Source organism: Arvicola amphibius, chromosome 2 (genome assembly GCF_903992535.2).
Source record: "Arvicola amphibius chromosome 2, mArvAmp1.2, whole genome shotgun sequence".
Lineage (NCBI taxonomy): Eukaryota > Metazoa > Chordata > Mammalia > Rodentia > Cricetidae > Arvicola > Arvicola amphibius.
The window spans coordinates 176,652,980-176,666,108 of NC_052048.2; the positions used below are offsets into that span (position 1 = coordinate 176,652,980).

At 39.7% G+C, this 13,129-nt stretch overlaps 1 protein-coding gene across 2 annotated transcripts in view; it reads right to left on the minus strand.

Moving 5' to 3' along the window:
* Tnpo3 (transportin 3) overlaps positions 1-13,129 on the minus strand; it is a 78,933-nt gene that overhangs the window by 20,504 nt on the left and 45,300 nt on the right. For both annotated transcript variants that reach the window (XM_038318013.2, XM_038318014.2), the window contains 7 exons: positions 12,075-12,214; positions 8,625-8,816; positions 8,096-8,187; positions 5,538-5,614; positions 4,129-4,189; positions 2,864-3,004; positions 907-1,023 (listed from right to left, as the gene is read on the minus strand). In XM_038318013.2, coding sequence (XP_038173941.1) covers positions 907-1,023; positions 2,864-3,004; positions 4,129-4,189; positions 5,538-5,614; positions 8,096-8,187; positions 8,625-8,816; positions 12,075-12,214 — 820 coding nt within the window. The remainder of the gene's footprint in view (positions 1-906; positions 1,024-2,863; positions 3,005-4,128; positions 4,190-5,537; positions 5,615-8,095; positions 8,188-8,624; positions 8,817-12,074; positions 12,215-13,129) is intronic.

Here is a 13,129-nt window from a genome sequence, read left to right on the forward strand (position 1 = left end):
TTACGGGTTCTGAGAACTCAAGTTCCTATGTTTTTGAAGAAAGCACTTTACCTAGTGAGCTCCTTGTTGATTTTAGGCCAGGCTGGCCTCGAACTCAAGAGATGCACTTGTCTCTGGAGTAATGGGATTAAAGGCGTGCACCATCACCACCTGACTCCACTCTTTATATTTTTGAGACAAGATTTGGTTATGTAGCTCAGACTGGCTTTCAACTCACAAAATGCCTATAGTTATGAAATATCACACTTGGCACAGAATTAGAAATTAAAAAAAAATTCTTTAAGGATTGTTTTTTTGTGTAGGAGTATTTTGCCTGCATGTTATGTATGTACACCATCTGCATGCCTGGTGGCTTTGGAGGTCAGAAGGTGACATCAGATCCCCTGGAACTGGAGCAATGGACAGCTGAAAGCCACTACATGGGTGCTGGGAATCGAATTCAGGTCCTCTGCAAGAACAGCAAGTGCCCATCCCAGCATTAGGGAAGACACTTTATATATTGTACTAGATGTGGTCTAGTCATCAAACCCGGTATCTGAGTTTCATCTTCTAGGCCCACATGATGAAAGGAAAGAATCAACTCCCTAGCTGTCCTCTGACTTCCACACTCTGTGGTGATGTGTACCCCACACCCCAACAAATGCAGTAAGAAATTAAAAAGCCAGGCATAGTGGTATAAGCTTGTAACCTCAGGACTTGGAAGGTAGAGGCAGGCAGATCTCCGTGAATTTGAGACCAACCTGGTCTACATAGTGAGTTCCAGGACACAGTGAGACCCTGTCTAAAATAAGTGTCTACCTCCCAGACATTAGAAAATCAATATGCCATGGCTGTGATAAGAATAAAGACACAGCAAAGGTCCCCAGGCCCATAAAGCCTGGCATATTCTCTCCAGGAAAAACACACCTGGAGCATGTCTAATAATCCCTGCCGACAGCCTTCTTCCATGCCGTACTCGTCCACAAGGATACTGCCAAGGTACAGGAAACAGGAATGCTGATGTACACGGTACACATTCACCATCTGCAAGAAGAAACTACCCAGTCAGCTCATCCCTCACCCCTCAGAAAGTATCTGGAGTATCAACAATCTATCTGCAGGAAGAAAATCAGATGGGGCTTCTCTCTCTTTTTTAAAAGATTTGTTTATTTACTATGTATACAGTATTCTGCCTGCATGTATGCCTGCAAGTCATAAGAGGGCGCCAGATCTCATTATAAATATCTGTGAATCACCATGCAATTGCTGGTGGATTGAACTCAGGAACTCTGGAAGAGCAGCCACTGTTCTTAACCTCTGAGCCATCTCTCTAGACCCTGGGGCTTTTCTCTTTAAGGCAAAGTTTTACAGTTTATTGGCAATACTTCCTGAAACACAAGGCTCAACTTAATTTTCAAGTTTTCTTTTTTTAAATCTCTCTTAAAGATTTTTTATTATTATTATTATTATTATTATTTTGGTTTTTTTCGAGACAGGGTTTCTCTGCAGCTTTAGAGCCTGTCCTGGAGCTAGCTCTTGTAGACCAGGCTGGTCTCGAACTCACAGAGATCCGCCTGCCTCTGCCTTCCAAGTGCTGGGATTAAAGGCGTGCGCCACCACCGCCCGGCTTTATTTATTTTTATTGTAATAATGTTCTGTCCTCATGTATACCTGCTGCAGGCCAGGAGAGGGAACCTGATCTCATTACAGATGGTTGTGAGCCACCATGTGGCTGGGAATTGAACTCAGGACCTTAACCTCTGAGCCATCTCTCCAGTCCACAAGTTTTCTTTTTAAAGAATTCTTTCATGCCTTTGAAGACAATGTTGAAAGAACTGTCAAATACTTCAAACTACAAGCAATTTAGTACTTGGGGTAGTATTTCCAAAATATAGTCTCACTGTCTAGGATCAAAAGTCTGCACCAGTATGCCCAATCCTCATTTTTCTTTATTTTGGTTAAGGGACACACAGTAAAAGTGTAGTCTCGTTGGCATAGTCAATGTTTGAACTCTAATTTGACAGTGTAGCACAAAAATACTCCCCAACCTCCCCATAGTTTAAATGTGCTATATTGACACAGGAGGCTAACATCAACACAAATTACTTAATGATCTAAGGATAAGTATTTCATGTAGGTCTAAATGCTACTACTTCAAATCACACCATCACAATTACCAATCTTAATGATTTAAAAAAAAATTGGGATCAGGAAGGTGACTCGTGGATAAAAGCACAAGCATTAGGACCAGAGTTCAGATTCCCAGTACCCATGTAAAAGTTGGGCAGATGGGATGGACACTTGCAATTTGAATACTTGGGAGGAGGACAAGGCACACCTAGAGCAAGCTTGCCACCTCATTAGAATACCAGATTTCCAGGTTCAGGGAGAGGCCTCACCTCTACAAGAAATTTAGAGTTTGATTGAGGAAGACATTCTTGTTAACTGTGGACAGCACTCTCCCTACACACATGCATGTATACTACCACTTGGAGGAAAAGAAGAGAATCACATTTATTTTTGACAAATAAAAGCGACCCGTGTGAAAAGCAAAATATAGTCAAGATAGAACAAAATCTTGCTGGGTCAAGAAACAGCAAGTTTGACTTGTTTCGTTGTCCCCAAAGACATTAACATAAAATGTTTACCGCAGGCACATAAAGGCTGAGCACGAGCTCTTCTCTTCACAGGATTTTAGCCAGTCTAATCAGACTATTGCTACACAAGCTCTTTCTCTATGGACAACATACTTACTTCATGTATTTATTTATTAAAATATATTTTCCTTTCTAAATCAATCAATCAAAACGGTTTCATTTCATCAACAAAGTTTTGCGCTGAAGGTATAGTTCTGTACACAGCATGTCCCTCAAGGAAAACTTACCTGTGTGACTAGTGGCTGTAGAAGGGCTGCAGACCCTTTGCCTACACAACGAACAGCGAAGCGCAGGCATCTGCAACAACGTTCTACAATCCGATTGTCAGCTCGGTGTTTATTTAGAGTCTCAGACAAAACTGGCCATATCTGAATCAAAAGTTAAAATATGAGAAAGAAAGCATATCAACTAATAGCTGAGAGAACAATCCTAAATTGGTAATATATGATTTGTTTTAAACTAAGTAATCATTTAGTCTTACAGCATAGCCCAGATTGGCCTTCAGCTCACTCTGTGGCCCAGGCTTAGCTTCAAAGCTATGACAATCTTCCTGCATCAGCCTCGAGTTACTGGGATTGCTGCATACATTATTACACCTGTCTGACTTGGATAGGATTTTCTTTATAGTAGTATGCATGGCCTGATTCAGCCAGTATGTATACAGATGTGCAAAGGTTCATATATTACACATTACTAAAACCCAATTGCTTCTCGAGAGAAACACAGTGACTCGTTAGAACAAGACCACCAACTCTATAAAAATCAGACACACATTTTCCTAAATTTCAGAATTCCTCAGTGAGGATAAAAAAGAATTACAGAGGAAAAAATTCTTTAAAGGTAGCTTTAGGAAAGCAGAAAACACACAAAAGAACTGGGGATATAAATAGTTATCTGCTACACTGAAAAATTAAGGATATCTAGTATTTATGTGACCTCCAAAGTTTGCAATGCACTTCTAGAAACCATGTCTTTGGCTATAGAGATGACTCATCAGTAAAGGCACTTGCCACCCAAACGTACGACCTGAATTAAATCCCTGGGCAACACAGAACACAAAGAGAGAACCAACTCCTGCAGGTTGTGCCCTGACCTGTGTGCCGTGTGAGTGCATGTGCACAAACACACAATTTATAAAATAAGCAAGAACTAACAAATAAAAACCCCGTATCTCTTGATCCTCATATTACTCTGAGTGGATAAAGTACAAGGGAGTACTATACTGAGGGAAAGCTAATGTCACTTACTTTGTCACAATATTAGGCTAGGACTGATTAAGCCTCTTAGCTTAGCAATCAGTTAATCTGAGAATTTATACCTCTTTGAATTTTCAGTGTGTTTCCCAACTATTTTATTATCATCAAGTCTAAACCTAAAATCAAACCATGCCAATAAATTAAATCTCACTATGAACATGTGAAAGACAGTATCTCCTCAACACAGCTTCTCAAAGTCTTAAAGGGAAAAGAAAAAAGCATCCATTAGTACTTACTTCCTGTATGACTTTCTGGCACGGATGCGTCTGTCCATTTTCTACAATAGGATTGGTGTGCCTGGGAAAAGATAATAGCCACAAACAGTGGAAGATAAGTTTAACTAAGAACCCAGACCTCGCTCTGCTCATAAAATCAGATGGTAGAGTCATTTACTTACACCAACACAGTTTTCTTCTAGCCCATTTCAAGTAAAACAAACATACTTTAAGCCACCCCACATACGCAAATATCAAACTGCCACTAAGGCAGTTCTACTAGAACAAGGAAATTTCATGAAACTCTGGTTATATGGGCTGCAGGGCAGGCTCTACTACTTAGAAAGCATATCAACTAATAGCTGAGAGAACAATCCTAAATTGGTAATATATGATTTATTAAATAAATAAATTATTTCTCCTTATAAACCTAAATGTGTTTGTTTCCAAATTAATAAAAATACATACAACCTACCCTGAGCATTAAAACACAGAAAGTTCAGCCAGGTGTGATGATTCACACCTTTGATCTCAGCACTTGGGAGGCAGAGGCAGATGGATCTCTGAGTTCAAGGCCAGCCTGGTCTACAGAGTGAGTTCCAGGACAGACAGGGCTATAAAGAAACTGCCTTGTGGAGTGGGGGAAGCTATTGTTAGCAGGCCCTCATAGCTATGAAGGGAAAAAGTGTTGCATCAAGTCACTTGATAGTAATAGCTAATAAGCAAAAACAATGCCTGGCATAGGCTTCTTCTATGCAACTATGCAACTATTACTCTGATATTCTAGTTGCCCATGAGTCTAACAAACTTATAAGCTATACAATTCAGCCAGGATCAAGTTTTGGTCACCATTACTCAATCGTCTTTTTAATCATGGCTCCTCTTGAATGCAAAGGACTTATTTCATGCAGCACTGAAGAAACTTTATTAATTTTTGGATATATATAATATATACCAATGATCCCGAAGAGTATTGTCTCTGTAACAGCAGGAAGAAACAACAGTATCACTACAGAACTTAAGAGAAATGTCAACTGTTTACATCTTACTAAAGATCCAATGAATCAAGATACCTCAGTGGATGGGACCTAACAATCCGTTTTGAAAGAGTTTCAAGGTGATTCTGGTACACACTAAAGCTTGAGAACCACCAAAATAATGACCAAAGCGATGGGGATGATGGTGGTGGTGGTGTAGCTGATCTCTGTGTGTGTTTGTATGTAGCAAGGTAGGGTCAGAGACAGGATCTTACGTAGCCTAGGCTGGCCTCAGCTTGCTGTGTAGTAAGCACGACCTTCAATTTGTTATCTTCCAGCCTCCACCTCCCTAGAACGGGATTACAGGTTTGTACCATCACTACTGGCTGGCTTATTTTGGTGTTTCATTTGTGCTTTTATTTTAGCTCTAGGAGACCAAACCTCCCTTCTTACCTAAATATTACTGCCAGGCGATCTAAGAACACAGTGGGATCTGAAGATATGCCATTGCTGGGCTCCTGAGACAACAGCTGAAGAAACAAACACATTAACACACATAGACCTTTAGTGAATACTGCAGCAGACATTCTTATATATCAGCCTTTGCCTCAACTTCTGCTTATCTCTTTAAGAAGAGCTGGAAAACTACTCAATGGTACAAATCCTCCATCTTGTTGTGCCCTGGATTAGACTGCATATTAGTGTATTTACTATGTAATCACTTGAGAGGATAAAATATCATTTGATTTTTTTCTCTATTAATCTATGATTAAGATGTCTATAATAGAAACTGTACATTGTTATTTTATACTTAGTATATATAACATTTATATTTAGCTAAAAAATATTTAAGTTTTTGAGTAAATATGTATGTATACTGTGTATAAGCCTGGTGCCCAAGAAGGCCAGAGAGGATGCTAAGAACTGAACCCAGGTCTTCTATAAGAACACCAAGTGCTCTTAACTTCTGAGCTATCTCTCCAGTTCTTATATACAGTTTTTTTAAAAAAACAAAACAAAACAAAACAAAACAAAACAAAACATTTGCCAGGCGGTGGTGGCACACGCCTTTAATCCCAGCACTAGGGAGGCAGAGGCAGTTGGATCTCTGTGAGTTTGAGGCAAGCCTGGTCTATAAGAGCTAGTTCCAAGAGAGGGGCCAAAGTTACAGAGAAACCCTGTCTCAAAAAACAAAGAAAGAAAAAACACAATTAAGTCTGGGGTGGGCAGAGTGTCGAGTGGAGGTCCAGAACAAGGAGTGAGAATCAGTTCTCTCCTTCTACCATGTGGGTCCTAGGGATCAAATTTAGATCCTCAAGCTTGGTGGCAAGCACCCTGACCCACTGAACCCTCTTCCCAGGTCAGTTTTGTTTAAGTTTTAGACAAAGTCTTCCTATGTAAATGTAGCCCAGGTTAGCTTCTGCCTCAGTACTCGAGTACTGGGATTATAGGCATGTGACACCATACCCAACTTATATTTAGTTTTATATAAGTGTTAAGATTATTACTTCTTTAAAGCATGTTTTAAAAGCAAACTGACTCTCATTCTCTTTCCTAAAATTCCTTAAATACTGCTAGCAGTATAGATCATTCCAGATGAACTTCAGGACCATTATGGCAAGTTCTAAAACTTCCATTAGTAGTCTATCGTTATTGCAGTAGAAATGCAACTGGAGAAGAGGTGACAGCTTTAAAGTGTTCTTCAACAAAATATGGTAGACTAGAGATTTTCTGTTCCTCAAACAGTCTCACTACGTAGCTGAGGCTGGCCTTGAACTCATGATCATCTTGTCTCAATCTTCCCCACCCACAGTTTGGATTATAGGTGTGTGCCAATACTCCTGGTTTCTAGGTTTCTAGAATATGGTTGGTTTTACTTCCTGGACCTGTTTTTCACACTGGACCTTCTAAATTGTTATCACCGATATTGAGAATCTACTGTCTCCCACCCACACAGGGTTTCTCTGTGTAGTCCTGGCTGTCCTGAATTTGCTCAGTAAACCAGGTTTGCATTGAACTCAAAGAACCACCTGTCTCTACCTCCTGAGTGCTGGGATTAAAGGCATGAACCACCATCACCCAGAGAATCTACTAATTTTTAAATAATCATGTGACACATAAACAATGTTTTGGTCAATGAGAGACCACATGTATAAAGTCACTTTACAAGATTATAATGGACCTGAAAAGCTTAACACTGATTTCACAGCTACTCAAACAGCAGTGTGCAATGTTTACTCCTGTATTTGTGATGCTTCTGATATGACTGTTACTGATGTGTTACTATACTACTATTACTGCTACTTTGGCTTTGTTTGTTTATTTGAAGAGTGTGTCACTATTTAGTCTGGGATGCCTGAAATTCACTAAGTAGCCCAGCTAGTCTCAAAGTCCTGATCTTACTGAATCGATCTCTCAAGTGCAAGGGATACCATGCCTGGCCTTACCATTATTTTAAAGTGTACACATACTCAGGAAAAAGAAACTGCTATGGTAGCAGCAGCCCTTATACCCAGTGTTTGCTATGTCTCCTGACTTGTATCAAGAAGTCATTTCAAGCCGGGTGGTGGTGGCGCACGCCTTTAATCCCAGCACTCGGGAGGCAGAGGCAGGCGGATCTCTGTGAGTTCGAGGCCAGCCTGGTCTACAAGAGCTAGTTCCAGGACAGGCTCTAAAAAAGCTGCAGAGAAACCCTGTCTCGAAAAACCAATAAAAGAAAAAAGAAAAAAAAAAAAAAGAAGTCATTTCAATGACTGACCTTCTGGGTTTGTATAACAGTCAAATGTCTGAATACCTACAGAATGCCTAACAATGCTTTTCTCAGACTGTTTCCTTGAGGTAAATTAATGTCCAATTGCATATTTTCTACGATGCAAATACAATTACTAATTTTAATGAATTTCAGTTAATTCTCTTGCCTTTTAAACATATGATAACTTGTAAATAGGAATTGTACTTTTTTTCTGAACATATATAAGTATATATTTGTTTAATTCCTTATTTGGGCTCACCTTTTTCAATGCCATAACCTGAACAGAACATAGCTCACTAAGACATTCAGTAATCTTTTCCAAAGGGAGTCTTGCTAGGACAAGAGCTGTTCCTGAAAAACAAAATGACTCAAATGAAGAGCATAAAGGCTGAATTGAGGTAATTAAATTAGTTGATCTATATTACAAAAATAAACAGAATTCTTTTAAAAAGATCAGTACTGTTTTTAAAATTATAGCTTTCTTGTGTGTTTGTTTAGAAGAATTCAGGCTGATTTTCACATTGATATAACACATCATTCATTTCTTCTTAGCAGCAAACAAGAATATGTTGTCTCTACCCCAAGTCTATAACTACACTATACATACTGCAAAGCAGTGTGAATTAATTTGATAGGCTTAAGTTTTGCTAAGAAAAGAATGTATGAACACATATTGGAAATTTCCCCTGAACAGAAAAGCAACTTTTGCCATCACTAAGAACATTATAACTAATAAACTTCAAAAAAAGATAACCACAAGTAATGGTTGAGAGGAGACTGTTACTAACCTTTTAGCAAACCCACAGCAGCTTCGGGAGACAACATGAAAGAATCAAGGGAGTGGGCAATTTCTAGGAGTCCATTAAAGTGCTGAGCCATATGATCCCGACAAACTGAGCAAATGTTATGAATGGCTTTGGCTGCAGCAGAAGCCAGAGGCTTTTCACACAGGCCTTTCATCAAATAGCCCAATACAGGGTCTACGAAATAAAAGCCAAATACAGATTATACATCATACTCAAGAAAAGTATATACTTTGTTACAATAAAGGTCGGTATATTTTTCAAACGTAACCCATAAATCAAATATAAGTTACCCTTGGTTTAAAAATAAATTTCAGCAGGTGGTGACACACACCTTTAATCCTAGCACTTAGGAGGCAGAGGTAGGCTGATCTCTGTAAGTGTGAAGCCAGTCTGGTCTATGTAATGAATTCCAGACCAGCCAGGGCTACATAGCTCATGAGATCTTGTCTCAAAAGAATCAACAGGGGCTGGAGAGATGCCTGAGTAGTTAAGAGCACGGGCTGCTCTTCCAGAGGACCCAGGTTTAATTCCCAGCACCCATGTGGCAGCTCACAACTGTCTGTAGAATGGTTCAGTTCAAGGGGATCCAACAATCTCACATAGACAAACATGGAAGCAAAATACCAATGCATATAAAATAAAAATGTTAAAAGAACCAATAAAACAAAACAACCCACAGATTTGGAGGTGATCTCACTGATGCTCTGTCAGGAAGCCCTGAGTTCCATTCGCTTCAGCTTTCAATTTTTTCTTCATTGTAGTTAACTGTTCCTGTGAACCCCACAGATCCAGGCAGCAGTTTGAAAACCACTGACCGTGAGCCCAAGGGATGGCTTAGCCATTAGTAGTGTGCACTACTCTTCCCAAGACCTCAGTTCAGTGTCAAACACCTAGAGTGGCTTACAACTGCCTGTGACTCCAGCTCCAGATGGATCTGATGCCTTTGGCCTCCACAGACACCTGCACTCCTATGCACACAGCCCCACTGTTGCGTATACTTTAAAAGAACAACATTCAAATACAATTGTGTATGTGTGCATATGTATATGAATGTTCACATGTAGCTCCACAGTTGGTGTTAGGTGTTCCTCTGTCACTCTCTATTTATAGAGGCAGGGGCTCTTAACTGAACACACTGTTTGCTGACTGTTTTACTAGCCAGCCCGCCCTGGAGACCGTCTCTGTCTCACTAATGCTGGTATTTCTGTTGCCCATTTCACCTGTCCAGTTTCTAAGTGGGCTGAAGGGACCTAGACTCCCGTCAAGCTTGCAGGGCAAGTGCTTTACCCACTAAACCATGTCTCAAATCCCATCGGTAGCACTTCTAAATATTTCATTTAGACTAGTATGACTTTACCAAATGTAACTGCTCCAACAACCTTGACTACAAAAGTTATTTCTAGAGTTAATGCTATTTTTCTTTTCCCTTTCTTTATAAAATCAGATTTTTTTAAAGAAAGGAAAGATAATTTTTTTTAAGATTTATTTATTTATTATGTTTACAACATTCTGCCTCGATGTATGCCTGCACGCCAGAGGAGGGCGCCAGATCTCAGTACAGATGGTTGTGAGCCACCATGTGGTTGCTGGGAATTGAACTCAGGACCTCTGGGAGAGCAGCCAGTGCTCTTAACCTCTGAGCCATCTCTCCAGCCCAGGAAAGATAATTTTTAAGGAAAGGAAATATTAAATGTGCTATATGATCATAAGATCATTTTCATGGTTACCATGAAAAAACAAACAAAACTTAAAGGAATCAAAAGGATACTGTGTCAAAAACCAATTAAAAGAGTTATCTTGAAGTGAGAATGTGGCTCAGCGGTAGAATGCTTAGCTAGTATAAATGCGGCCCTGGAATGGATCCTCAGTACTATAAATTTAATTTCTAACACAACCTACCATAGTCTATCCTCGTCCCCAAAGGCCCCAAGCCTATTTGGTTAAATACTCCAAAGATGGAAAACTGGAAATGATAGCCCAAACAACTCCAGCATTGTAGGCTTTGACTCTCAAATGACATCAGCAGTTGATTATTTCCAACACAGCAATTTGTTTACTGCTGATGTACAAATCTGAATGAAATACTGCAAGCAAGGACTGAACTTTGCTGCTTACTGGACACGACAAACAATGACCCCACTTTTGCTTCCTGGTAGAAGGGCGCACACACACCATAGGTATTTTGAAAATATTATGGAATGGCATGCTCCACTTGCTAAGTAGCTTGGTAATAACCAAGCACACCTATAGTAGGATCCATGCACAAAAGTGAGGAAAAAGAAACATGTACTTATTTTGGTGTGTGTGTGTGTGTGTGTGTGTGTGTGTGTGTGTGTGTGTGTGTATGTATGTGGTTTTTCAAAACAGGGTTTCTCAGTGTAACAGGCTTGGCTGTCCTGGAACTCTCTCTGTAGATCAGGCTGGCCTTGAACTCAGAGCCCGGCTTGCCACTGCCTCCAAAGTGCTGAAATTAGTGTTCACCACCACACTTAGCTACTGGTTTGCTTTTTGTGGCAAACACTTTAGCCATTAAAACCAGATTATTTGCAAATATTCACAAAGTTGGGAACACATAAAATTCTCAGAATGAATCGTTTCAAATATCGGGAGTTTGATTACATATTTCTCTGGACAATTTTTTTCCCCTTGGATCTCAGTGCATTCATCTGCAAAATAAGGGTGCTGGGATAAATGATTCCAACTTTAATTCCAACTCTCAAGATTCATTTTATTTTATTTTTTAATTTTTTTTCGGTTTTTCAAGACAGGGTTCAGCATAAAATTTTGTTTTTGTTTTTGTTTCGCGACAGGGTTTCTCTGTAGCTTTGGAGCCTGTACTGGAACTAGCTCTTGTAGACCAGACTGGCCTCAAACTCACAGAGATCTGCCTGCCTCTGCCTCCCAAGTGCTGGGATTAAAGGTGTGCACCACCACCATCCAGCTCATTTTAATTTATTTTTATTTTGAATAATTAGTAGTTTAGATTTTAAAAAAAATCTACTTATGGGGCTAGAGAGATGGCTCAGTAGTTAAGAGCACTGCCTGCTCTTCCAGAAGCCCTGAGTTCAATTCCCAGCATTCACATGGTGGCTCATACTCATCTGGTGTCCTCTTTTGGCTTGCAAGCCAGACAGAACACTGCATACATAATAAATAAATAAATCTTTAAAAAAAAATCTACTTAACAGATAAAACCCCTTTCTTTCCTTTAGTTGGTGTTAGAAGGACAGTCTGATTAGCTAACACATGTACCAAAGACTATCAGAGACAGAAATGTCTGTGCTTAATTTAAGTATGAAGTAGTCCAGCCCTCTGGAAGTCTAACAAATGTTCAAGCTAAGCAACTTATATAAATAACAACGTGCTTATTCTATGAGAAGTAAGAAAAGAGACAGCTCAAGTGATGGCAGCAGAGGCAGAACCCACACTCACCGAGGAACTGAGGGTTCCGGTCAACCACTTCACTCATTTCACCAACCAGCTCGATGCTGGTGTAGCGCACAGCCATGTGGACAGTCTCTGGGAGACGGACAACTCCCTCCAGTACCTCCACAAGTGTAGGATTGTTCTCCCTGAGGACAGAAAACAAGTACTCATAGTTACTGTCTATAGGGGTACTATTCTGGCCAAGCAATAGGCAGCAGTGAAACTTCACATTGCAAAAAGGACGTCTAAGTAAATAATAACTATTTAAATAAAAGTGCACAACATTTTCAAACAAGGACTTTGGTTTCTTCCTTTCTTGAGGTGCTAAGAATGTGCTTTACCACTGAGGCACATTCTCCAGTCCTGAACATTTCCTAATACTTCAAAAAGTGACAAAAGATAGAAATTAAAGATAACAATATTCCAGAAGAAGTACACTGCTCCTTCTGAATGGCATGAAAGTATCTAGATATAAGCTAGCAAACAGAGGAAATTTGCAATTGGAAAGGCAGATGTCAGCTGGATGGTTCATTTAGTCCCCTATCTGCAGCACCTAGAACAGTGCCTGGCACATAGTGGGCACTCAGGAAATACTGCTTAGTACTTAGGTGAATGTGAATGAACAACAATCATAGGCCACTTCTGTTAGCTGTTACCCTCCAAAGGATTTCTTAGGGCTGGACACTGGGAACACTGAAAAGGAAAGTACAGGTGAGCCAGTTCACTAAGTGAAAGAATCCAAGAAAACAGGCTGCAGGGGCCATTAGGATGCCCTGATTTGGGACACGAGGGGAAATTTAAATCAATCAAACACTTTCCACAGTTCTGTGAATTTACCACTCTCATCCTCCTACTAAACTGGATTTAAAACACAGAATGGAAGATGTTCCTAGTTAGAATTTAATCCAGAAATGAAGATGTTTAAAATGAATGTTTAAAACCTAGGATTATAGCATGAATATCACCTGCCAATTACTAGGCTTAAAACATCTTTTAAATGGACAAAAAAAAAACAAAAACAAGAACAAAAACAACAACAAAAAAAAACCGAAACGAAAAAC